At 52.1% G+C, this 24,050-nt stretch overlaps 2 protein-coding genes across 7 annotated transcripts in view; one reads left to right on the top strand and one right to left on the bottom strand.

Moving 5' to 3' along the window:
• The first annotated feature begins 406 nt into the window (after positions 1-406).
• BACE1 (beta-secretase 1) lies at positions 407-22,754 on the top strand. 2 transcript variants are annotated; one of them, XM_062197093.1, is made up of 9 exons: positions 407-1,096; positions 12,263-12,351; positions 13,633-13,717; positions 15,032-15,169; positions 15,765-15,899; positions 17,233-17,334; positions 17,689-17,838; positions 18,107-18,278; positions 18,822-22,754. In XM_062197093.1, exons 1-9 carry the CDS (start codon positions 836-838, stop codon positions 19,061-19,063), a joined length of 1,374 nt encoding a protein of 457 aa, XP_062053077.1. In that variant the 5' UTR covers positions 407-835; the 3' UTR covers positions 19,064-22,754. The 2 variants fall into 2 exon arrangements, with proteins under 2 accessions (XP_062053077.1, XP_062053076.1); XM_062197092.1 differs by having other exon boundaries at positions 408-1,096; positions 13,633-13,849.
• A 62-nt stretch (positions 22,755-22,816) lies between these two features.
• The window catches only part of RNF214 (ring finger protein 214), a 33,095-nt gene continuing 31,861 nt past the window's right edge, over positions 22,817-24,050 (bottom strand). For all 5 annotated transcript variants that reach the window (XM_062197087.1, XM_062197088.1, XM_062197089.1 and 2 more), the window contains one exon: positions 22,817-23,430. In XM_062197087.1, the coding sequence (XP_062053071.1) occupies positions 23,365-23,430 (66 nt within the window). In that variant the 3' untranslated portion in view covers positions 22,817-23,364. The remainder of the gene's footprint in view (positions 23,431-24,050) is intronic.

The following is a 24,050-nucleotide window of genomic DNA, read 5'->3' as shown; positions in this document are numbered from 1 at the left end:
AATACCGGCCCCTCCCGCTGCGTCGCCCCAGACCTAATCGTCCCCCAGAGGGCTTCTCCCTCAAGCACACCCTTTTGTGTGGAACCCCACTCCACAGCACTCCCTCAACCCTGCCGGGGGAGCCACTTCTGCTGCGTGGTGCCAGGGCCGGGCAGTGGGTCTGGTACACAGCAGGTGCCCATCAGTGCCGAGGGATGGGAGGTGTGCCGGAGGCCCCACGCTGGCCGCACGGCCTCCCCGCCCCGCCACGACTGGGCACATCTTTCCCGCCAGGGCCCTGCAGGGTGGACTCCGCCTCGGCAGAGGGCATCGCAGACCCCTCTGCAGCCCCGGAAGCTGGGCTGTCTGCCATGGGAAGACTACACTTCCCAGCGATCCCAGGGAACAGCGAAAACCCTCTGGCTTTGACAGCCGCCGCCACAAGTCTTTCCGCCTCCCCAGCCTGCCTGGGAGCTGGGAGCTGGATTAAGGTGGCCTGAGCAGCCGACGCAGCCGCAGGAGCCCGGAGCCCCTGCCCCTTGCCACGCTGCCCACCCCGCCAGAAGGACCAGGAGCGCAGCGGCCACCAAGCTGCCATGCCCACCCCTCCCAGCACCCGGAGAGGCCCGAGCCCGCTGCCGGGGCTGGCCGCCGCCATCCAGATGTAGCCTGGCTCTGGATCCCCTTCTCTCGTGCTCTGCGGATTTCTCCTGCCTGCTCTCGGTGCCTGGACCCGAGGACTGGCTGAGGGGCCTACAGGCTCTGGAGTCCTGATGCCTCCAAGCCCCCTCTCCTGAGAAGCCACCAACACCACCCAGGCTTGGGGACAAGCAACAGGGACGGACGTGGGCCCACCATGGCCCCAGCCCTGCCCTGGCTCCTGCTGTGGATGGGCTCGGGCATGCTGCCTGCCCACGGCACCCAGCACGGCATCCGGCTGCCCCTGCGCAGCGGCCTGGGGGGCGCCCCGCTGGGGCTGCGGCTGCCCCGGGAGACCGAGGAGGACCCAGAGGAACCGGGCCGCAGGGGTAACTTTGTGGAGATGGTGGACAACCTGAGGGGCAAGTCGGGCCAGGGCTACTATGTGGAGATGACTGTGGGCAGCCCCCCGCAGACGGTAAGGAGACCGGGGAGGGGAGGCAGGATGGGAAGACAGCAGCCTGTCCCCCTTTGCAAACGGGATCCTGTCGCCGGAAGTCGCCCCCAAAGCTCCCCTTTCCTGCCCTCCTTCCCCTGCCAGGCTCCCCAGCCGCCCTTCAGTGCTCTCCCCTAACCCCTGGGCAGGGATCTGGGGAGCCTGACCCGCGTGGCGGGAGGGTCCAGGTCGCGGGGGTGCTGTGGCAGGTGTCAGCCCCTCCTGGCGCTGTCCCAGCCTGAGTTTCCCTAATTCCACCTCTCGGGATGTTTGCCACCCAGCCCTCTGCCTTCCTCTGGGGTTCATCGTTCCTTGAGCACCAAGCAATCTGGGCACCATTTGGATCAGTCCCTTCCTTTCACTGAGCTGCCACAGGGGCAGCACAGCTCGGTCCCCTGACCATGCAACCCAGTGGCCCCCAGACAGGCTCTTGCCTTGCTTTGGTCCCTCTCCCCACTTCTTTCTGCTCCTCCCCTCCCCCTTGTTTTCTGCACTTCAGCCCTTCCCCCACCCAACACCTCCCAGCACCGCTGGAGGACGAAGTGTAGGAAGGGAGCCGGAGCCCCCTTCTAGGAGTGGGAGCCCCTCCCGGGGGAGGGGCTCGGCAGCAGCGGGGAGCTCACTGCCCGCTCTCCTGGCCTTCCTGGCCGTCTCCAAGGTACCTCCAAGGTGGCTGGTGGAGGGTGTGCCCTCTGCGCCCTGCGGGTGGCCGTGGGCATGAGGGCTGGAGCTGCTCTCTGTGTGGGGTGCTTGGCTGCCCTCTGCGTGCGTCTGTCTGCTCTGTGGGTGAACGTGGGCAAAGGCGGCTGTGTGGCTCTGTCCATGCTGCTGTGTGTCACCTTGAATCTGATCCTGCACATCTCTGTGAGTCACCCGGGATCTGTGTCCCTGTCCCAGAAGCCTGTCCACGGGTCAGTCTGGAAAGGTGGGGGAGCATTTGGAGGAGAGAGCCCCTCTCCCCCAAACTCGGATGACTGGATTTGGGGGAACCATAACCCTCACCTCCCAATCACCTGACAGAAACCCACCTTCCCAGGGCCGAGTCACTCAGGCTGACCTCCTGGGGTCTCCCCCATTCTCCCGTCCTCTTTCCTGTGCACCACAGCTTCTCCAGGAGTGGTCTCGGATGTGTGTGTGGAGCTCAGGACCAAGCCTGAATCAGGCGCTGAGCAGCCTGAGCTGAGGGCTGGGCAGGTACCGTCAGGGAGTGGGGACCAGCAGAGGCCTGAGGGCTGCTCTTGCTTGTGCTTCACAAACTGCACAGACCTGTGGCAGGGCCCCGGGGCAAGGCTGTGCCACCAACTAGGGCTGCAGGGTCTGGTGGACCAGGAATCCCAGCCCTGCCACCCACAGTGTTCCCTTTGTCCAGCTTGTGGCCCTGGGGCAAATTACATAAAGGGGGGGGGGGCTACTGCCTTGTCTCCAGCAGGAGTGAAATGAGATCTCCTTTCAAGGGAACTGTGAGAGTTAAAAGAGTTGTGAAAGCACCCACTTAACTGGCCTACAAATCTGAAGTCACTCTCCTTATCTTGCAATGAGGCCTATACACTGGGTGTCCTGCCTCCCTCACCCCCACCCCCCACCCCAGACCCGTGGTTTGCAGGATAGACTGCACTTCCTGACCCCTGGGGTCACTTGGGAGAGGAATTACTCCCGCACTTGTCAGCTCCTTTCTAGAAGGTTCACATAGCCCATGGAGCTCCTCTGTGGAGTGCCCAGTGGCCCCAGCCCCAGCCCCTGCCAGCGTCCACTCTGCGGTGACTTGGATTCTGGCCCCAGCAGTCTGTGAGAAGGGCACCCTTTCTCCCTGCCTGGCGGCTGAGTACCCAGTGAAAACATGGTGGCAGAAGGCTTGGAGCAAGTAAAAGTGGAATTTAGGGAGCGCTTTCTATGCTTGGGATCTGATCCACAAAGAGACAGAAGACACATTTCCTGTCCACTCAGACCTAGTGCAAGTCATCCGCAGGATGACAGCCAGTGATAGCCCCAGACCTGTGCGGAAGAAGCCTGTTCAAAGTGTAATTTCTCCGCTCCTAACCTAGACCTGGGGGGGCCACAGTGAGTGTGGGAATGAGTTGTTTGTGTCGGGGCTTCTGCGTGTCTGTCCGGGAGAAGAAAGCCAGTGCAGTCAGCACTACAGGTCTGTGCTGACACCAGGGAAGTTTGGGTAAAGAAGAGCCAAATTGCCAAGGGCCTTAAATGTCAAGCTATAAGGTTTGGACTCTGGTCTGCAGCTAAGAGGGGAAACTGAGTCCCTTTGTACAGGGTGGTGACATAGATAGTGATCTTCCAGGAAGAGACATCTGAATTTAAGAAAGAATGAGGCTGAGAGCTGTTTGCAGCAGGAGGCTCTGGCACAATGGTCCAGTTGTGAGGCGCAATGACAAGAATGGCAGGAGGCTGAGATGAGATGGAGGGAGGCGGCCAGGCAGAGGAGCAGGGCTTGGGACCCTGGTGTGAAGGCTGGAACAGAAGCATCCAAGGCGGCCTTGAGATTCTGATCTACGGTGGATCGGAGGACAAGACCGTTGCTGGGAAGAGGAAAGTTGGTGGAGGGGTGGGCTAACGGGCCTGCATACAGATATATACTTGTATGTATTATTGCAGCATAAAGTTTCTTCTTATGCATCCTACAGGCATTGTTTTGTTCTTTACAGAATTTCTGCCATATCAGGTCTTTATTACTCACAATTTTGAGCAGAAGAAACAAGGTCAAAAGGTTAAGCAGTTGGCCAGGAGGCAGGCCAGCAAGCTGAGACCTTGTCTCGCCCTGGGTCTTCCCACTATGCTGTTGTCTTGGGGAAGAAGGGGGTAGACTATCAGGAGCATCTCTTCCATTCCCCGTAGCGTCTCCCTTACTGCCCCCTTACTATATCTTATATTGTTTTTGTGTTGGCTGCCGACATAACATTCCCAGCTTAAGGATAATGCCTTCTTAAATTAATTTAGAAGTGTCTTGTTTCTCTTTGTAATCTACTGTGTGACAATGCGAGGCTGAAGATACGCCCCTGAAGCATGTTGAGTGAGTGAGTGAAAAAGTGGCCAGACGTCTAAACAGAACTGGTGATGGCCCAGTGTAAATGTGGACCTGGAGCTCTGGGAGAAAGTCTTCGTTTCTTTCTTTCCACTTAAATGAGAGGATGCCATCTCATTATGATGGTGTGAGCACCACCGAGCAAACACAGGGGAGTAATTGGTTCAGAGGGAAATGTGATGAAGTTAAGTCAGTTTAGGAAACACTATGTTGAGCACCTGTGTGCAGGAGAGGACACAACAATGGCATGGGCGAAGCCCTTGGAGAGCTTACAGTTTGGTGTGAGACCAGAGCTATAAACACCTAAATATCATGCAAGGCCAAATGCATGTTGTTCAAGTTCAAACAGAAGAACAGGGGTCTTGGAAGCACACAGAGAAAGGCAGAGGATGACAGAAGGTTTGCTAGGCAAGTAGTTAACGTGGCCTTGAAAGACGAGAAAGCTTCGCACTACGAACAGGAGCAGGAGAAGCTGGAAGTCCTGGTAAGGCCGCTGTGGGGCCGAGTGGAGTCTGGGTTCTATGCTCGATGGGCAGCGAGATGATGTGGTTCAGCGTGCAGGAGGACTTGGACAGACTAGCACATGAGACGAGGATCTGCCAGGGTACAAGGGCCTGAAGCAGGGTGGTGGCCATGAGGGTGGGAAATGGAAAACATCCTCTGAGCACGGGCATTCACATCTGGTCCAACCATCTGTCCTCTGCGCCCAGCGAGGTATGGGGGCTGAGAGAGGAGGAGGTAGAGAAGTAGCTTCCTTTTCCTTAACCTCTCTGACTTTGGTTTGTGTCAGGAATTAGAACAAAAGGAGCCAGCTTTGAAAGCACAGTGTAGCTGACTGAATGCCACTTTTGTTTTTCTGCTTTAGTGATGCAGGATAGGTATTAGCATAGCTATTTGGGAAGTTAAGAAACTGAGGCTCAGAGATATTCAGTGGTTTTCCCACAGCTACTCAGCGAGGAAGAGCACAGCTGGGGTCCAAATCCAGGTCCTTGGAGTCTTGAGTCCAGATCATGGACGCGGGGCTGCCGGTACACCATCCCCGCGGCATATCCAGCAGCCAGCTGATGAGGGGATCTGCGAACCAGCAGAGGAGTTGAGACTGCACAGGTGGACTTAGGAGTCACCTGCAGGGAAGCAACTGCAGAAGCCAAGTTAGCATGCAGACTTGCTCTTTGAGAGGATGGAGAGAGAAAGAGCAAAGACTTAGGGAAAGGATATTGGGTGTAGACAAAGGAGCCAGAGAAAATGACCAGAGAAGTTATAAGCTCCAAGGGTTCAGGGACTCAGAACCAAAAACAGCCCAGTGTTTCTGTTTCTCTCTCTCTCTTCCTCCCTCTCTTTCCCCCAGAATGGTCTCCAACTGTGCTTTTCGGGGTGCTATAAAGGGACCTCAAGGGAAGGGAGACAGTTAGGAGGAGGACAGGCGGGCAAGACTCCAGAGCTCCCTATCACCAAGGCACCCCTCCTCACCTGCCAAAATATCCCAACCCCGCCCTGCAGAGTAACTCTATTTTACTTTTTTTTTTTTTTTAAGAATTTATTTATTTATTTGAGAGGTAGAGTTACAAAGAGAGGGAGAAACAGAGAGAAAGGTCTTCCATCAGCTGGTTCACTCCCCAAATAGCCACAACGGCCAGAGCTGGGCCTATCCAAAGCTAAGAGCTTCTTCTGGGTTTCCCACATGGGTAGAGGGGCCCAAGCACTTGGGCCATCTTCCACTGCTTGCCCAGGCTGTGGCAGAGAGCTGGATTGGAGGTGGAACAGCCAGGACATGAACCGGCGCGCATATGGGATGCTGGCACTGCAGGCGGAGGCTTAGCCTACGATGCCTCAGTGCCAATCCCATCTGCTTTTATTACTATACATTGGACTTCTGGGCTATATTTTATTTTTCATAAAGAGCTTTTGTACTTAAAAAGGGGGGGGGTGTAAAAACTGCTGAACTTAAAAAAAAAAAAAAAGCTACCCTCCAAATTAGACAAAGAAGGCAAGACTCCAACTCCCATACTGCACACCCCGTCCCTGCCATCACAGCTGGGTTTCCTGGGCTGGGCTTCAGGCTGCCCATGGGCCTTTGCAAAAAGTCCTCAGGTTGTCATGCACGTTTGTGTCTCCATAAAGGACAGTGTAGCTGGGAGTGGGGCGCGTTGAGAAAGACAGTTGCCCTCTCACAGTAGAAGGTCTGGAGCCCGTTTTGGGCATCTCCAATAAAGAGCTAAGCAGACAATTCTGGCTGGAAGTCCAGGAAGAGAAGCCTCTCCTAGGGAAGCCTCCATCCCTGAGAACTAACTTCTGTCTCGGCTGGGAGCCATCTCTCCTGGGCACCCGGGCAGTGCAGAGTTCTGGGAAGGAGCCAGGCTGCTTTCCTGGTTCTAGAGCTGCCCTGGGATTCTGGGACTGGCGAGCGCTCATGGGGACTCGGCTGCTGGGGCAGGCTGGCTCCTAAGAGAGCATGATGAGTGGGCGGTCCTGGGGAGACCACAGTCAGCTCCTAGGGGGAAGCTGTAACTCCTAGGTCCTTTCTCTCCCGGACTCTGAAAATGTGAGCTCCAAGCCAGCCCGTCCTCTTTCACCAGATCCCTGAGCTAGCTACTGTCACCTGGGCCTCTCTGCTGTCCAGCATAATCCCACTGTAGCAGGCTGGATGTCTTGCTTAGCTTCTCAGGGCCACGAACACCACACTTCTTCCTTCCCAGTGCCGGGGGAGATTTTGCTAAGTAGCACAAGCAGCAAGCTCGCCAATGGCTGGATGACCTGAGCACAGCCTACGCACCATGGGGGGAAAGTGGGCTTAGGGCAGAGATCAGACCAGGAGAAGCCACCAGCACCGTCACCTGGGGTGGGACAAGGTTAGGCGCCAGGGGGATTTGCAGGTAGCTCATAGCTGCTGGTAGAGAAGAGGGTGCTGCTGAGATGAGAGCCAGCACGGGGCGGGGGACGGGGGGCGGGGGGGAGCAAAACCTCTCCCTCAAATGGGACAGCTCTGCCCTTTCTCTTGTTGTACGCTGGGATCCCACACAAGACAGGGAATTTGTTTGCTGCTTAAAGAAAGCTTGACAATAGAGTTGGCTCCATTCTGTAGGAACACACACGCCCGCTTTCCACTATTCCCGACTATTTGAAGGGGAGGCAACGGTAAATGTTAGCTGGGCTGGCTTCGAGGCTGGGGAGCGCAGCAGCCGCCTGTCCCCAGAGGGAAGAGTGTACTAGACAGGGCTGCTTCAGGGTGACCCAGCCAGCTTAGGATGCCTTTAGGAAAAACAGCTGGGGGTGTGGTGAGTGGCGCCAGGGAGCCTGCTGGTCCCAGGTACCAACTGCCAGCTCTAGCCGATTTGTTTCAGGTGGAGGAACCTGGCCAGGACCCAGTCACTGGACTCAGTCCGAGGCAGGAGCTGTGTGCTTTCTTGGCCGTCAGCCACTCCCGGTTGCTGACTTCAGGCTGCTCGTGTCCTTCCTTGCCCCTTCTCTGGGCTCCAGGCAGGTTCAGCCTGGGAATCTCCTCTTAGGAGAGCAGAGGAAGCTGACTCACAGAGGCTATGGGGCCAAGGAGCCCTGGGGTCACCACCGTGGTGCTAAGAACCCACGGACACTGGTTCAGCCAGTGTGTGTGGGTATGGCGAGCACCTGTTGTCATGGACACTGTGCTCAGTGGCTGTGCACAGGGCCAGCCTGAAAAATCACCCCCTCAAGGACCCTGGGGCTGAGAAGTAATAGCTGACATCTATAGGATTGGAGAGAGCGACTGCAGAACTGACGCAATTACTGTCAGTTAAAAAAAAATAGTAGTTGTTACCAAGCACCTACTCAAGGCTAGATAATAATTAGGTAATAAGGACACAAAGGTGCTTCCTAGCCTGTGGTGCTCATGCTCCATGGACAAACAGACATTAAGGAAATAATTAGAAGTGTGGTGGGTAGGAGACAAAGAAGCACAGGTGCAATTAAGGACCTATGAAAGGAGGAACCTAGGCTTGGCTGGGGCATTAGGGCTAGAGTTGGAGAGGAAGGATGTTCCAGCTGTGACCGGCAAGTGACACAGAAGGCACACGGGGACTGTTTCAGGCATAGGTGCACAGGGGAGGCCAGCATGCTACTGGGAAACTTCTGCATAAAAGTATAGGCATAGAGAGCTTTTCCCTCATTAACTCTGAGGCCCACACAGTAGAAGTAGAAAGAACTGGAGTTAATGTCCCTGCCCCAAAGGCTTGCAAAAGTGCTAAGACCCTGGGGCAGGCTAGAGATCATTTAGAATTGGAGACAGCATCCGTCTTTCCCAGCCAATGGACAGATGGCTTATAAATGTTCTTTTCATCCAGAAAAATCTGAGCTATCCCTGACTGTTGGTGAGAGCTGAGGTTAAGACAGGTAGCATTTGGGGAACAAACTGCTCTCCCTAAACCTGTCACCCAGACCAGTTGCTGAGCATGGAGTGACCCAGGTTTCCCTGAGGGGCTTGTTAGCCCGTACAAAGCTGCCTTACCTCAGAGGGCCCCAAGGGTACATGTGTTTGTTAAGTGATTGGAGATGACCTATCCCTGACCCAGGCTGTAGCCCCATGAGCGTCTTACCCCTGGGTCTACCTGGACTCAAGGAAGTCAGATGGCTCCAGGATCTCGGGCGGCCAGAATATACGCCTCTTGCATCAAGCTGGGAGGCCAGGGGCCTGAGCCTGAGCCTGAGCCAAACACCTGCCGTTTGGGACTCACGAAGGCGTCCTCCCTCACCTCTACCTAAGGAACAGAGTAGATTCGCTCCTTCACCTTCTGTCCTTTAACCATCCATTCATTCAAGAAATACTTATTGCTAGGCACCATGATACTCACTGGGGGACATACTGGAATTTTTAAAAATCGGATACCAGGGGAGGCGAGGGTCAGGGTGAAGTCAGGGTGGCAAGTTCTACAGAAACATTTGAATAGGAAGAGAATATGGCCTGTGCTTTCCCCCTAGGAGGCCCTTGTGGGCTCAGCCTGAAGGTTGAGCAGAGAATGAGCAAAGCATCCGGTGAGCAGAAGGCAGTCCAGGCAGAGTGAGCGACTGCTGGCCCAGCCTTGGAAGGGCCTATGGCTGGTGCACAGAGGGCTTAGGGGACTCGAAGACAAATGTAGGTTGCATATGTAGGCTGAATTGGACCCTGACCATCCACACAGGAGGTGTGGAGGTAATATGGCCAAATTTCTAATTTGGAAAAGATCGCTCCAGACCCAGTGTGGAAAACAGCTGGGAGAGGCCCACGGTGGGTGGTGGGCGTGCCAGTGGAGCAGCTACTGTGACATTCCAGATGGTGATAGCTCCGGCCAGGGGAAGTGAGGAAGATGGCAACAAATGAATGCATTCAAGAGCTTTGAAGGAGGTTTAGCTGGGCAGGACATGGTGATGTATTGGGGGAGAGGTGAAGGAAAGGAAGATGTAGGGACGTCTGTGAGGTTGCTGACTTACAGAACAGATGGATGGTGACGCCATCCATTGAGGAGGGAGCAGGACCAAGAAGCCCAGCTCTGGACCTCCTGGGTCTGTGGGTTCTGTACAGCAGCTCAGTACACGCATCTGGAGCTCAAAGCGGGACAGAAGGGGTAGCCCGAGTAGCTTGGGGGTCATGGGAAGCTAGGCAAGATGCCTGGGGAGAGAGGGCAGCGTGGGAGAAGAGGCCAAAGCCCACGCCTTGAGAAGCAAGCCTACAGAGGAGATGGGGACGACAGACCTGAGAGGTCAGGTCTGACGAGGGCTGATCTGAAAACTCGATAGGGTGACATGAAATCCTGGGTAGCTGTAGTAAGGGCTGTTTGATAGTGGAAGGATAGAGGCAAAACCCAGTTTCAGAATGGGTTGAGGCATGAGTGGGAGGTGACGAAAGGAAGACAGCTTGGCTGGGAACCTGGGTTGTGACGGGAGGAGTAGGGAGGGGAGCTGGAGGCGGGTGTGAGATTAAGGAAGCTTCTTGGTGTGTGTGTGTGTGCGTGTGTTTTCATGAAGAGATTCAAGCATCTGCAAATGCCTGTAGGAAGAATCCAGATTTAGTGGTGTTGGGGGCTGGGGACATGATGGTTGGCTCCACCAGAGGGAAAAGGGATCATTAATAGGGCTGGGGCCTGAGCCAGGAGGAGGGACAGCCTGGGGATGGGGTTAGCTGCAGGCAGGCCATCAGAACGATTGGTTGTGGGGGATGAAGAGCATCCCATCCCGTGGCCCCATTCTGTGAAGTGAGGGGTGCACTGTCCTCCCTTTGCCTTCTGCCTCATCTTTCCCTCTAACAGCTGTCCCCTTACAGGAGCGGCAGCCGAGTGGCGGTAGCTTTAGAAGGCCTCCTCCAAGCGAGAGGGAAGGACTGGCCCAGCGGTCACTTTTCTCAGACAGGGCCACACTGCTGAGGGCCAGCACACAGACATTTGCTTGGAGAGAATCCCAACTGTTTATTTTGGCTTTCTTTAGCTTCAGTAGTAGGGGCCTAACCTCCTAAAATGGGGACAGACCGGGTGTGATTCTTTCCTGGCCTTGGCCCTCTTTGGGAAGGAGAGATCTTCCTCAGCAGGAATAAGGCTGGCAATGGAAGGGCAGCAGGAGCACCGGGGGTCTCGTGGCTGGGGAGGCAGCAGTCTGCACCAGCCCTGCTGGAGAGGGGACAGGTGCAGAGGCTCCAGATAAAAGCTGCCTCCCAGTGCTGGCTGGGACACACAGATCAGATGGGCCTGCTCTTGCACAGCCTGTAGGAACCATTTGGGGAGGGGCCCTCTTTCTTCAGGGTCCAAGAGCAGCGAGCTGAGTTCTGTGAGGTGGGGAGAGGGGGCAGGAGGAGTGGGTGAAGAGCCTGTTTAATCATTAATCTGGCTGATTGAAATCTGAACTGCTGGGCCTCTGGCTCCATTGATTTTCTCTGAAAGCACAGCATCTGGGCTGGTGGCTGCCCAGAGACCGGGGAGAGGGAGAGAGAGAAAGGTAGGGGCAGAGGGGGCAGGGAGGGATATGAAAACTAGGCCAGAAGTGGGGGGCTGGGAAGGAGGAGGGGGTCTGCAGGCTGGGGAGACAGTGAAGTCAGGACAGGGAGGCCAGGAAGTTTAAGCACCCTTGGGGCAGGCGCAGTCAGCATAGCCACAGAGGACCAGGGAGAGCAGGAGGGAGCGGGGAGGGGGCAGCAGAGAGAAGGCAGGTGAAGCCCAGCTGCACAGTGACCTGCTCAAGGTGACAAGGTCAGAGCCTGCAGCAGAACAGGCCAGCTGACTTCTGTGCACCGAGAAGACAGGATGTGGAGAGGGAGGCCTCTGAGGTCGGTGATGGACAGGCGAGGAGGCACAATCCACAGACAGCCGCTTCCCTGAGGTCAGCGGCCTGCCTTCTTTCTGCTGGTGAGAACACAGCAGACACTCGAAGCAGGGACTGGTCTGCCCGGACAGGCCAGGCCATCGTCTGAGAAGGGAGGGTGGAGACGGGAGGAGGGAGGCAGAAAAGAGGCTGGAGAAGCAGCCTCCCAGCAAGACACCGAGGAGACACCTGTTCGTATTCACCGAGCCAAAACCAGAGCCATGACAAGACAGGTTTTCACCAGGACATCACAGGGCTCCTGGCTCCCCACTATTTGCAACAGAGGGACTCACGGGTCCCTGTAACTCTGAGACAGAAGGGGAGCCTGTCTGTGGAGTCACGTTCCGTCCTGGTGGGTAGGGTCGGAAACACACACGTGGGCACCAATGTGCCACTGTGGTACCCACGGCTCCCTTTGCCACTGCCAGCTCCTGGAATAGTTCTGCGCTGTGCTGGAAAGGCACGCGCCAGGCTGCTTCCTGGGAAGACCAGGAAAAAAAGGGAAGTGGCAAGAGCTCTGAAGATACAGGCAGTCAGGCCACGGAGGGAACAGACGGTATACACACACTTGTGTGTCCGATGACAAGGAAACGTGCTGCTACAGACAAAAGCAGATGCAAAGTCTGAGGCCATGTTGAAGGCGCCACTGGACCCTAGGTTCGGTCGGTGCTGGTGGAGCAAGTGGGTGCCAGCCTGGCCAGTCCTGCATCATGGAAGCTTCCCCCTGGACACTGTAATGGGGAAAGGCACCCTAACTAAGGGCGCTGAGTCTGGAGTCTCCTGTCTGTAATGGCTTTTCTCCCCCCTTTCTCTGACAGCTCAACATCCTGGTGGACACAGGCAGCAGCAACTTTGCAGTAGGGGCTGCCCCGCACCCTTTCCTGCATCGCTACTACCAGAGGCAGCTGTGAGTCCTGGGGGAGGGTCAGGGGAGGGCTGCAGGGACAAAGACAAGATCCCCAGTTCCTTTCTTCCTGCTGGACAGGAGAAGGGAAAGGAAGCCACTGAGAGCAGAGTGAAGGGTGAAGAGGGGGCGCTTCAGCAACTATAGCATGGGAGAGTGCAGTTGAGGGACAGCAGCCCACAGCTCCCAGAGCCATCGCAGGGGGCCCTCAGGTCTTGACCACACCAGCTAAGGCTAGGCTGAATGAGCCCCAGCGATGGCTCCCTTTGTGGTGTTCTCACGAGGGGCTGCTCCACTCTAATACAGCTCAAGGACTTGAAGCAAAGAGCTTCCCCAAACCCACTGGGACATTATCAGGGCCTGGGAGCTCAAAGATCTCTGCGTGCCTTGCAGGTGCCACCAGCTTACTGGTGGGAGGGTTGAAGTGGGGTTTTTGTGGGAAGAGAGGCATTGAGAGCTGATCTGGATGTCCCCAGGGCATAGAAGCAGGAAGAGGAAGTGGTGACAGCAAAGCTAACGCCTGACTCATCTGTGTGAAGATCCGTGTGTGCGTGAGGAGAGGCTCACCTCCCACCCTTGGATTCCTAAGCAGGGCAGCACCCACCTTCCCTATCTTCCCTTGAACATCTCTATCTAAAAGAGTCAAGGAGACAGGTTAGAGCAGGATCCACAAAGGCACTTCACGCCAACCCCATCCCTGCCGCCCACCACCCAGCAGCCCACAGTGAGGGTGTCACACATTGGCGAGCATGTTTCACACAAGCGGTGTGTGACACTTGCCTGCTCTGCTGAGACACCTGTGCAAATCCCATCTTCAGAGCTGCTTGTGGAGGTTCCACACTCACCCTGCCTGGCACTCCACCACTCAGATGGTACCACTGGAGCCCAAGGCAGCAGGAGAGTCCATGTCAATGGCTCCTTTTCTCTGGGAGCCTGATGGAGCTGGGGGGAGGGGAGGGTAGGGGCGGGGAGGACGAGATACCCACTAGCTATCCTTGCAGCAGCAGTGGGCACAATACACAAAGGCTAGGCTTGTTCTCCATAGGGCCTGAGCTCAAGATCTAGGAATATGAGCTATGGAGACAGGACAGCAAGCCCCAGCAATAGCTCCCCTCTTCTGTTTGTCACTCTCCAATCCGTTCTGGGTGACGGGCCTAGGGACGTTCTGTAGAGCAGCCTGACAGCAGATGGTAGGATGCCCCAGAAATGAAGTAGGAGTGACGATAAATTCATATACCAGTTGTTGGGGTTATGCACCCACAGATCTCTGCCTCCTTCCCGCAGGTCCAGCACATACCGGGACCTCCGGAAGGGCGTGTATGTGCCCTACACCCAGGGCAAGTGGGAGGGAGAACTGGGCACTGACCTGGTAAGCATCCCTCATGGCCCCAATGTCACCGTGCGTGCCAACATCGCTGCCATCACGGAATCAGACAAGTTCTTCATCAATGGCTCCAACTGGGAGGGTATCCTGGGGCTGGCCTACGCTGAGATTGCCAGGGTGAGAGAACAAGGCCTGGGCCTACACAGTCTGCACAGTGTTCACTGCATGCGGCAGAGTGGGGGGGGGGAGTTGACTAAAGGAGGGAAACAGATCAGTTTAAAGGATTATTTGATGGAGGAAATGGTAGCAGTCTGAATTTCAGCCCAGCAGAGGACAGAACTGTAGTGAGAGGAGTTGTGATATGCAGAGAATTAGGCTGTGGGTTTTATTTTTAATAAGATTTAATAAGATTTTTAATAAGAGCAGACCCTTGGGGTGGGCATTATGGTATAGAGTTGAGCCACCAGTTGGGACACTGATGTCCCATATTGGAGTGCCTGGGATCCTCTACTTCTTCGTCTTACTTTTTTTTTTTTTTTTAAGATTTATTTATTTATTTGAAAGTCTGCATTACATAGAGAGGAGAGGCAGAGAGAGAGAGAGAGGTCTTCCATCCACTGGTTTACTCCTCAATTGGCTGCAGCGGCCGGAGCTGTGCCAATCTGAAGCCAGGAGTCAGGAGCTTCCTCTGGGTCTTCCACGCAGGTGCAGGGGCTCAAGGACCTGGACCATCTTCTACTGCTTTCCCAGACCATAGCAGAGAGCTGGATCGGAAGTGGAGCGGCCAGAACTCAAACTGGCACCCATATGAGATGCCAGCACTGCAGGCGGTGGCTTTACCCACTACACCAGAGCGCTGGCCCCTCCTCTACTTCTGATCTAGCTTCCTATTAATGCACCTGGGAAGCAGCAGATGAAGGCCCATGTACTTGGGTCCCTGCCACCCATGTGGGAGACCTTGATTGAGTTCCAGGCTCCTAGCTTCAGCTTGGTTCAGCTCTAGCTGTTGCAGGCATTTTGGGAAGTAAACCAGTAGGCAGATGATATCTTTCTCTTTCAAATAATTATTTTTTTAAAAATTAATCTTATAAAAAGAGAGGACCCCATAAATCTGAAACAGGCTAGGCATACGGGGATCAAAGATGCTATGGTAGAGCACTGTGGGTCCTTCAGTGTTTTCCTGATTGCCTTGCCAGTATCTTTTGCTAACCCTCTCTCTGCCAATTCTCAGCACCTCAAGAGTCTTTCCCAGACAACATCCCCCAAGTTCTTGCTTTTGCCTTCCAGTGTAGGCAGGAAGCTGGCCTCTGTCCGGGGGGGCCTCCAAGTGAGAATTTACTCTGTCTCTTTCTGCCGCAGCCTGACGACTCCCTGGAGCCCTTCTTCGACTCCCTGGTAAAGCAGACCCATGTTCCCAACCTCTTCTCCTTGCAGCTCTGTGGCGCTGGCTTCCCCCTCAACCAGTCTGAGGTGCTGGCCTCGGTTGGAGGAAGCATGGTGAGTAGGTCCCCAGACAGGGGAAGTCCTGGCACTGGCAGACACAAATGTGCCGTCTGCCCCTCTCCCTCAAAGCCACATCACTGTCATGGTTCCATGACTTAGAACAGAAAAACTTTTTACTCTCCACCCGCCTCTCCTTCTCCATTCTTTTCTTCCTTGCATTATTCCAAATTTGAGGTGCCAATGGTAAACTTGGAAAGGATTGGAAATGTTTAGTACATTCCAAAGGAAACGAAAATAAGACCTATCAAAATCAGAGTTTTCAGTGTGATGGTCAGAATACAGATATAAGGAAGTCAATGGTGAATGACTCACCAACCAGCAGAGAAAATAAAACTTAACAGCAGCAGCAAGTAATCACTCATTCAACATTTATTTTGCCAATTTGGATTTAAATAACCTTATACCATGGGGTGCGTAATCTCAAACAACTGAAAATCCTAGAAAGTCTCTTCCTCTGAACACATTTAAAAAACTGCAAGCCAGGTCTGAGCGTGACTTGACTAAAGCAGGAAGACTGAAAAGGTGATCCAGTCTCCCAGCAACTTGCTCTCCTCCTGTGCTGGGATACGGGTACCTCTTTTTCTCCTAGATCATTGGGGGAATCGACCACTCGCTGTACACGGGCAGCCTCTGGTACACTCCCATCCGGCGGGAATGGTATTACGAGGTAATCATTGTGCGGGTGGAGATCAATGGACAAGATCTGAAAATGGACTGTAAGGAGGTAAGAAAAGCAAGGGGGCCAGGGGAGGTGAGGGGAGAGGGGCACAGTGGGAGGGAAGACCCTGTGAGGCTGGGAGGATGAGGCAGCAGCATAGGACCTGTGAGGAGTCAGGGGTTGTGTGGAGCCCAGGACAACTACATAACAGGACCTGGGGTTTGGGGCAAGGACTGGCAAAGCACTTGCACAGAGGCCACAGGACGTATGGTCTAGAAATGAAAAAACATGGAACTGGTTCTAACGTCCAGACCCTCGTCACTTCCTTGCTTCAAGACCTTGGTCCGGCTGTTTGCAACACTGTGCTATGATGATATGACGTAGAGATGGCGTTGCAGTCAGAAAGACCTGGAGCTGACTGTAGCCTGCCACTTAGTAGCTGTGTGCCCTAAGGCACCTTACTATTGTTTCAGTCTCATCTGCAAAGCAGAGTAACAAACACTTTCTCAAAGACTGACCAACATCAGACAAAAGGGATAGAGTTAAGTCTATGATTAACCATACCCAACCATTGGCGTCTTCCCTCCTTAGATTCTCATGTATGTTCAATTAAAACAGGCATAAAAGTATTACAAAAAGTTAAAAGCATTTTAAAAGGTTTTTTTTTTTTTTTTAGATTTTTTTTTTTTTTTTTTGGCCAGGCAGAGTTAGACAGTGAGAGAGAGAGAGAGAGAGACAATGAGAGACAGAGAGAAAGGTATTCCTTCTGTTTGTTCACCCCCCAAATGGCCGCTACAGCCGGCACACTGCGCCAATCCGAAGGCAGGAGCCAGGTGCTTCCTCCTGGTCTCCCATGCAGGTGCAGGGCCCAAGCACTTGGGCCATCCTACACTGCCTTCCTGGGCCACAGCAGAGAGCTGGACTGGAAGAGGAGCAACCGGAACAGAATCCGGTGCCCTGACTGGGACTAGAACCCGGGGTGCTGGCGCCGCAGGCAGAGGATTAGCCCAGTGAGCCACGGCGCCGGCCTACAAGTATTTTTACAAGTATTTTTACTTTCAAGATTTGGAGAGTGTCTGCCCAGCCAAGATATTAAGAATTCCCTTCTGAGTGCCTCCTATTTGCTGCTCACAATTCTAAGACCTTTAAACGTGGTATATTCTTTAATCCTTATGATAACCCTTTGAGGTAGGCATTAGCTTCATTTCAGAGGTGAGAAAACTGAGGCACAGGGTTAAGTAACTTGCCCAAGGAACCAAGCTTATCAAGTGGCAAAGCCAGGATGCCAAGCCAGGCACGACCCAGGCAGTCAGACCCAGGCCTCTAACCCAGGCCTCTGCCTCTGCCCAGAGCCTGCTGGTGGAAACTCATGACTCTCTTAACCCCTCCTCCCTCTTAGTACAACTACGACAAAAGCATCGTGGACAGTGGCACTACCAACCTTCGTTTGCCCAAGAAAGTGTTTGAAGCTGCAGTGAAGTCGATCAAGGCAGCCTCCTCGGTCAGTGGACCAGGGACGGGGTACAAGAGATGACGCAGTGCCAGAGGAAGTAGGAAGGGTCACAGCGCTCAGCAAGCCGCGATGTCTGCAGCTAGGTCCTTCCACTTAGCGCTCCGAAATGTGTTCTCCCTTGTGGGTCTGTTTCCTCATCACACAATTCCCCCCTGCTACAACTGAATTGGCCTCCATTTCCTGCTCTCTGCCTCTGTTCTCCTTGGGTCACAGTTCACCTTTCCCTACTTGGCTATAGCCCCGGAAAAGCAAGCGTGAGACCCAGTTAGTGTTACCTGGTGACGGGAGAGGTGAGATGGTGAAAGAGACTCACTTCTCATTATTCCCTACTTGGCAACACAGACGGAGAAGTTTCCGGACGGTTTCTGGCTAGGGGAGCAGCTGGTGTGCTGGCAAGCAGGCACTACCCCTTGGAACATTTTCCCAGTCATCTCACTCTACCTCATGGGTGAGGTCACCAATCAGTCCTTCCGCATCACCATCCTTCCACAGGTATGTTTCCCCTAGCCTGAGGCCGTGGGAACCAGGGACAAGACAAAGCACATGCTGGGATATAGTGAACAAACACAGTTTCCCAGGGCTTAGAAGACAAACAGATGAGCATCCAGTGGTAAAGGGGTCTTTGACAACCCAACTCTTTATAGAGTTCAGGGATGACGCGGGGAAGAGCTACCTAGGGGCAGAGATAGTTGGAAGGCAGAGATGGGGTACGGGATGGAGTGAGGAAGACACACTCTCACCCTTTCATCACTCACCCCAGCAATACCTGCGGCCAGTGGAAGATGTGGCCACGTCGCAAGATGACTGCTACAAGTTCGCCATCTCACAGTCATCGACCGGCACTGTCATGGGAGCTGTCATCATGGAGGGCTTCTACGTTGTCTTTGATCGGGCCCGAAAACGGATTGGCTTTGCTGTCAGTGCTTGCCATGGTGAGAATGCCAGGGATGGGGATGGGGTCAGTCTACCCGTGTTCTCCCTGTAAACCTGGGCCTGTTTACTTTAGGAGATATTAACAGTTACCTCAAGCCACAATTAACATATTGTGCAAGTGCTAGTGTCAGTGTCTGCCATGGTGGCCCTTGTCCGGATTGGTAACCTCTGCTGGAAACCCCGAGCAAACAGCTGCCCGGGCACCTTGGGAAGCCCTACTGGCTGCCATATGGTGAGGCTGAATGCTCCTCAAGAAAGGTGGCAGGGTTTGCAGTATTTACAGCAGCAAGTAAGTCTACCAGATGTATGGATCTGGCTTTTTGGTCAGCTCAGAACTATAGGGAAGGGGTGTTGCTCCCAGTGCCCTGGGGAGGGAAAAAGGCCTCCACCTAGCACAGGTTTCCAAACTGCCTGTAACTATCTCCAAGAAAGAGAGTCAACAGGGGCTGATGCTGGGATCTCGTGTAAGGAAGGGTTTTTGTTGTAAAACCCAAACTGCTCTATGACAATGAGCTGCCCGTTCACATCTGTCCTCTCCCCAGTGCACGACGAGTTCAGGACAGCAGCAGTAGAAGGCCCTTTTGTCACCCCGGACATGGAAGACTGTGGCTACAACATTCCACAGACAGATGAGTCCACTCTTATGACCATAGCCTATGTCATGGCTGCCATCTGCGCCCTCTTCATGCTGCCACTCTGCCTCATGGTGTGTCAGTGGCGCTGTCTCCGCTGCCTGCGCCATCAGCACGACGACTTTGCTGACGACATCTCCCTGCTGAAGTGACGAGCAGTATGGGCGGTAGAGAGATTCCCCTGGACCACATCTGGGTGGTTCACTTTGGTCACAAGGAGGAGACACAGATGGCATCTGTGGCCAGAGCACCTCAGGACCCTCATCTGCCCACCAAATGCCTCTGCCGTGACAGAAAAGAAGGAAAGCTGGCAAGGTGGGTTACAGGATTGCACCTGTGGGAGACAGGAAAGGGAAGAAAGAAGCATCCTGGTGGCGGGAATACTCTTGGTCACCCCACAGTTGAGTTGGAAAATTCTGCTGCTTGAAACTTCAGCCCTGAACCTTTGCCCACCACCTTTAGATTTTCCAACCCACAGTATTCTCCTTTGGCAGTTCCAGAAGTACTGGTATCACACCCAGGTCACACTAGTGTGTCCCTATGGTACCCTGGCAGAGAAAGAGCCACGTTGATTTTCCTGCTGGCAAAGTCAGCAGGACAGGATGCAAAGTTTGCGATTTGCTTTAGAGATAGGGACTGTATAAACAAGCCTAACATTGATGCAAAAACTGTCTCTTGAATTAAACAAAAAAATTATTAGATTGAAGATGTGTACACTTGAGGGTGATCTGAAAGAAGAGGAGAGGGAGTGCAGACATGGAACAGCTTGGATCAAAGCTAGAAAAGACAGAAACACAACCACATGTCAGTCCCAGTTTTAGACCTCATCTCCAAGATAGAATCCCATCTCGTAAGGTGGGTGTCGCTTTCCAGTGTTTTCTGTGGTTGCAGTCTGACTAAATGCAAGAAAGGAAGAAGGGCTTATCTGGCCAAAGAGCTCTTTTTGGCTCTCTTAAGAGAAAAGTGCCCACTAAGAAATTCTGCTTAACAAATGAATTTCTACCTTATTAATCTCACTTGTCTTTGCCTGAACGCTTCATTTCAGACGACAGGTAGTGCTGAAAAATCCCAATCCCCTAGGTCTCAGGTGCCCTACCGGAGAGAAGTTGGAATACAGCAGGGCTGGGCTCTGTCTTCCTGGTCACAAGTTCACTCCTTCCCCCAAAGCCCTATTCCTTGGGAGCTTTGCAGTTAAGGTGCTAAAAGGCAGAGATAGGAGACCTCTCCTACCTAACCCTTGAAAGCAAAATCCTGGAGATTCACCCAACAGGTATAGAGTTGATGCCCCATACCTCTGCCTGAATTTCTCCCTGTTCAGCTGTAAGTGTAAGGTCTTTACAGAATACAGAGTGGTTTTGTTACTTTCTTGCCCTCTCTAATGGTCCCTCCATTTATTTGGCTATGGCTTCATATACTGGCTAGTATTATCCCAAGAATGTCAGCAATGCAGGGTGTTCTGGCTCTAACATCCTTGCCAACAGTATCAAGGCTGCATGGAGAAAGGATGGCAGCCCCTGGGCTTCCCCATTTCCTTCACCAAAAGGGTTCCTTGATGGAGGCCACCCTTTCCCTCTACGTTCTCTCTGCTCCCCACTCCTAGTAATATGGGGGTACCCAGGCTGGTTCTTGGGCTAGGTAGTGGGGACCAAGTTCCTTTCCTCCCCATCAGTTCCAACAGACTATGACACCAATGTTCGTGGGAAGAACCAAATTTTGCTGGTATACCCACTGCATCCTATTCCTATTTGGTCATCACACTGCTGCCAGGTATGGGACCTACAAAGTGTGGAATCATCAGATGAGGGAGAGGGAAATACAAGGAGGGCCTCTGGGGTTCCTGGCCTCAGCCACAAGCCATAAACCAATAAAACAAGAATACTGAGTCACAGTTTCTTATCTGGGTTCTCTTCATTCCCACTGCACGTGGTGCTGCCTTGACTGACTGGAAACACTCTGTAACTACAAAGATTGACAGCAGCCTGGAGACTGTCCATTTCTAGCTCAGACTTTACTGTGTAAATAAACTTCCAGAATTGCTACCGTGAAAAGAAAATACCACATCCTGCTTTATAATATCTAACCTTGTTGGGGGAAAACTGGCTTTTTTCCAGCTCTTTTCAAGGCATAAAACTCAACCCCTTTGTTCCTTAAGTCCTACTGTCTATTTTTTTAAAAGAAAACTTGCACTTATTTTCTTCTTTACCCTGAAACTGAATTCTAAGTGTAACCACAACCAAAAAAATCTTAATAGCATCTTGCTCATAAAACATATGCACTACATATTTTTATTTTCTAATTCTTCTGTGAAATGACTGTCCCATCTCTACCCATTGGGTTTGGGGCCCTTCCCTTTGATATTCATGGCTTTTACCATCGCAGGCTAGTGAACACAGCAAGAGGGGAGAACAGGGGTGGCCAAAACTTAAGTGCTGCTTTTTGATTGATCCTGAACAAGAAAAAGAGCTACAAGGAGGCTCAAGCTCCCACACACTGCTCTCCAAAACACTTAGCCTCCTGCTAGAGTTGATTTTCCAGGGGTTTTTACTGGGAAGCAGTTAAGGCCCCTATTTATCCCCACCTTTTCACTCTACTCCTTTGACTTCAAAGATTTTTGGAAAAGAAGCAATATTCTTTACAACCACTTCCATTTTCTAAATTTTCAAAGGATATTAGAATATACTGCAGGAGTTCCACCACTACAAAGTTGAGAGAACAGAAAATCTTACAAGATAAAAAATGAGTCCCCTAAATGAAAAGAGCAAAGGAACTGGTCTTCTATTTTGCCCATTCCTGGTTATGACAGCTACCAACCTGGGAACAGTAATATTTCATTAACCAAAGAAAGCGGGTCACCTGACCTCTAAAGAATGGAATACTCAGGCCATTGCAATCACCTGACAAGATGGTAAACATGAGCAAGTAAGACAAAAGGAAGAATTCACCCCGGAGCTAAAAGGCAAGGATGGAAGACAAAGCAGGAAAACAGCAACAAAAATAGGAGATAATTCAGTTAGATCTGAAACTAGCTGCTCCTCCCCTGGTATGTACTGTTAGTAGTGGTAAGCACGTCCAGGTCCCCAAATGGAACAAATTCAGTTGCTGGTAATGTACTGATATCCTTCCCCTGAAGCCAACTGTTTGCTTGGTTTCTGTCTTTATTAGCATTTAGTTTTTACTTGTTTAATTCCAAAAGAGAAGGGAGCTAAAGCAACTTCCTGTAGAAGTGAAGATGGAAGGACAGAAGAAGATGCAAAGCTCTGACAGAGTCCTAGCTTTCCCAGTTAGAAAACCTAAACACAGAGTGCTCGATAGGCAGAGGTGGAAAAATGTTCTAGTCCCAGGTAACTGTCCCCAGAACAAATGAGTCACAAACTTGAAATTCAACCTCCCTCCTTCCTATCACTTTGGTCTCCATTTCCCCTAGGACAGCAAACACATCCCCTATAGCTTTCTTGCTTCAAAAATTAAACCCTAGCATCCCAATGTCATTCCACAAACAATTTCGCACAGACATCTCCTCACCCTAGTGCCTGTCTGGAGCTTACCCAAGGTCACCAAACCACGTGGTTATGAGCCAATTGCCTTACCCTTTGGGAGGGAGGGAGGTTAGGAGACCACAGGTGAATGTGAACAGATGGGGACTTCACAAAGTTGGCTGGTCAGAGCTTGATTAGATGCCCCGCCAGTGGCAGCAAGAGATGGCTAGGCCCAGGAAAAGCACGTAAGTTGTCTTAATTTCTATCCAGAAGGTCAGTGGACAAAAACATGTTGCTGGAGGCATGGGGGAAATGGGACCTGTTGTGTTGTTATTCTTGGACTGTGAATTTTGCTGATGTCAAACAGAATATTCTGTAAACCTAAGGTCTACATATAAATAATGAGTTAACACAGTAAAATATTCAATGAAAAGTCAAACTATTAGGGTTACATTTTTGCCCTCAATGAGTGCATCATTTTAACTATTGGGAGTAGAGTGGCTGGAACACTGAGGGTTCCAGGAGCTTTTAATAAGCAAGGCATCTGGTTGGACAGCAGGTGAGCACCAGGCTTCAAATCTGCATACATAAGCCTTAAGAAAATAGACTAGAGGCTGACACAAACCAAAGCAGGATGGCCTTAGAGCAACAGCAGCTTCCCAGATGGTTTTTATACTGTATTTGAAAACAGTCCTAGGTAGGGATATCGTAATTTCAAGGCCAAACTAAACATCTTCCCTACAATCTGCATCCTCTGAAAGAATTTCAAGATGAGGGGGAAGACCGTTTCTGCATAATATACATACTTTCATTTACGAACATTGGAATACAGACTTTCTATACACACATTACCTACATAATAAAAATGTACATGGCATGAGTATATGTCACTGTATAAATATAGAGTTTTAGAAATCTTGAACCCGCGCTTCCTGTTCACATCAATTTCTCCTCTTCTTTCTCCCCAGTCAGTTCCATCATTTCAGAGTTGGACAAAAGGGACAAGTGTCATTTGTGTTGGTCTGGGCCCAAAATTTGATACACTGGAAAGAAAGAAAGACACACCTCAGGTTTATCAGGGAAAACAAAGGGAAGGAAGGAAAGTGTGGTTAAGGTTCAACAAGGTCCAAATCAGAAACGTTCTTACTATGGGGGGCTGGGAGGGCTATTTCAATGGCTGTTACCCCGAAAAGAATCCTCAAAGTATGTGAATTTGTCCTTTTTACAAGGAACATTAACAATCAGCTAAGAAGAGTGTTCATGCAGCTGCTCTCTCATGTAACTAACATGACTTCTCCCCACTTATTATCCAGTTAGCCTGAGAGGTGCTTCCATCTCCTAATGCCTGTCACCCTCAAATATTATTCAGGACTTTTTCTTACCATGAATTCGGATGTAAATCCATGTCTACTTCTTGGAAAAACAAACTCAACAAAACAAAATAGTTAAGAAGGAATCATCAGTGCTGCTAAGAGATGTAACTCTCCCTGGCAACACAATCCAAGAAAAAGAATGACTTATCAGTCTGTGAAGATAATCTCAGAGAGGCAGGCCTTCCAGCTATCCTGTTAAGGGAGTTACTAACATATTCAGGTTCCCTATTCCATTCCTTTCATGTAAGCAAAGTCTCTTGGCAACACTATCTTTTTTAAAAAAAATGATT

This window comes from Lepus europaeus, chromosome 7, assembly GCF_033115175.1.
Source record: "Lepus europaeus isolate LE1 chromosome 7, mLepTim1.pri, whole genome shotgun sequence".
Classification (NCBI taxonomy): Eukaryota; Metazoa; Chordata; class Mammalia; order Lagomorpha; family Leporidae; genus Lepus; species Lepus europaeus.
The sequence above is the reverse complement of the archived record's forward strand: the minus strand, read 5'-3'. Positions and strand labels throughout refer to the sequence as shown.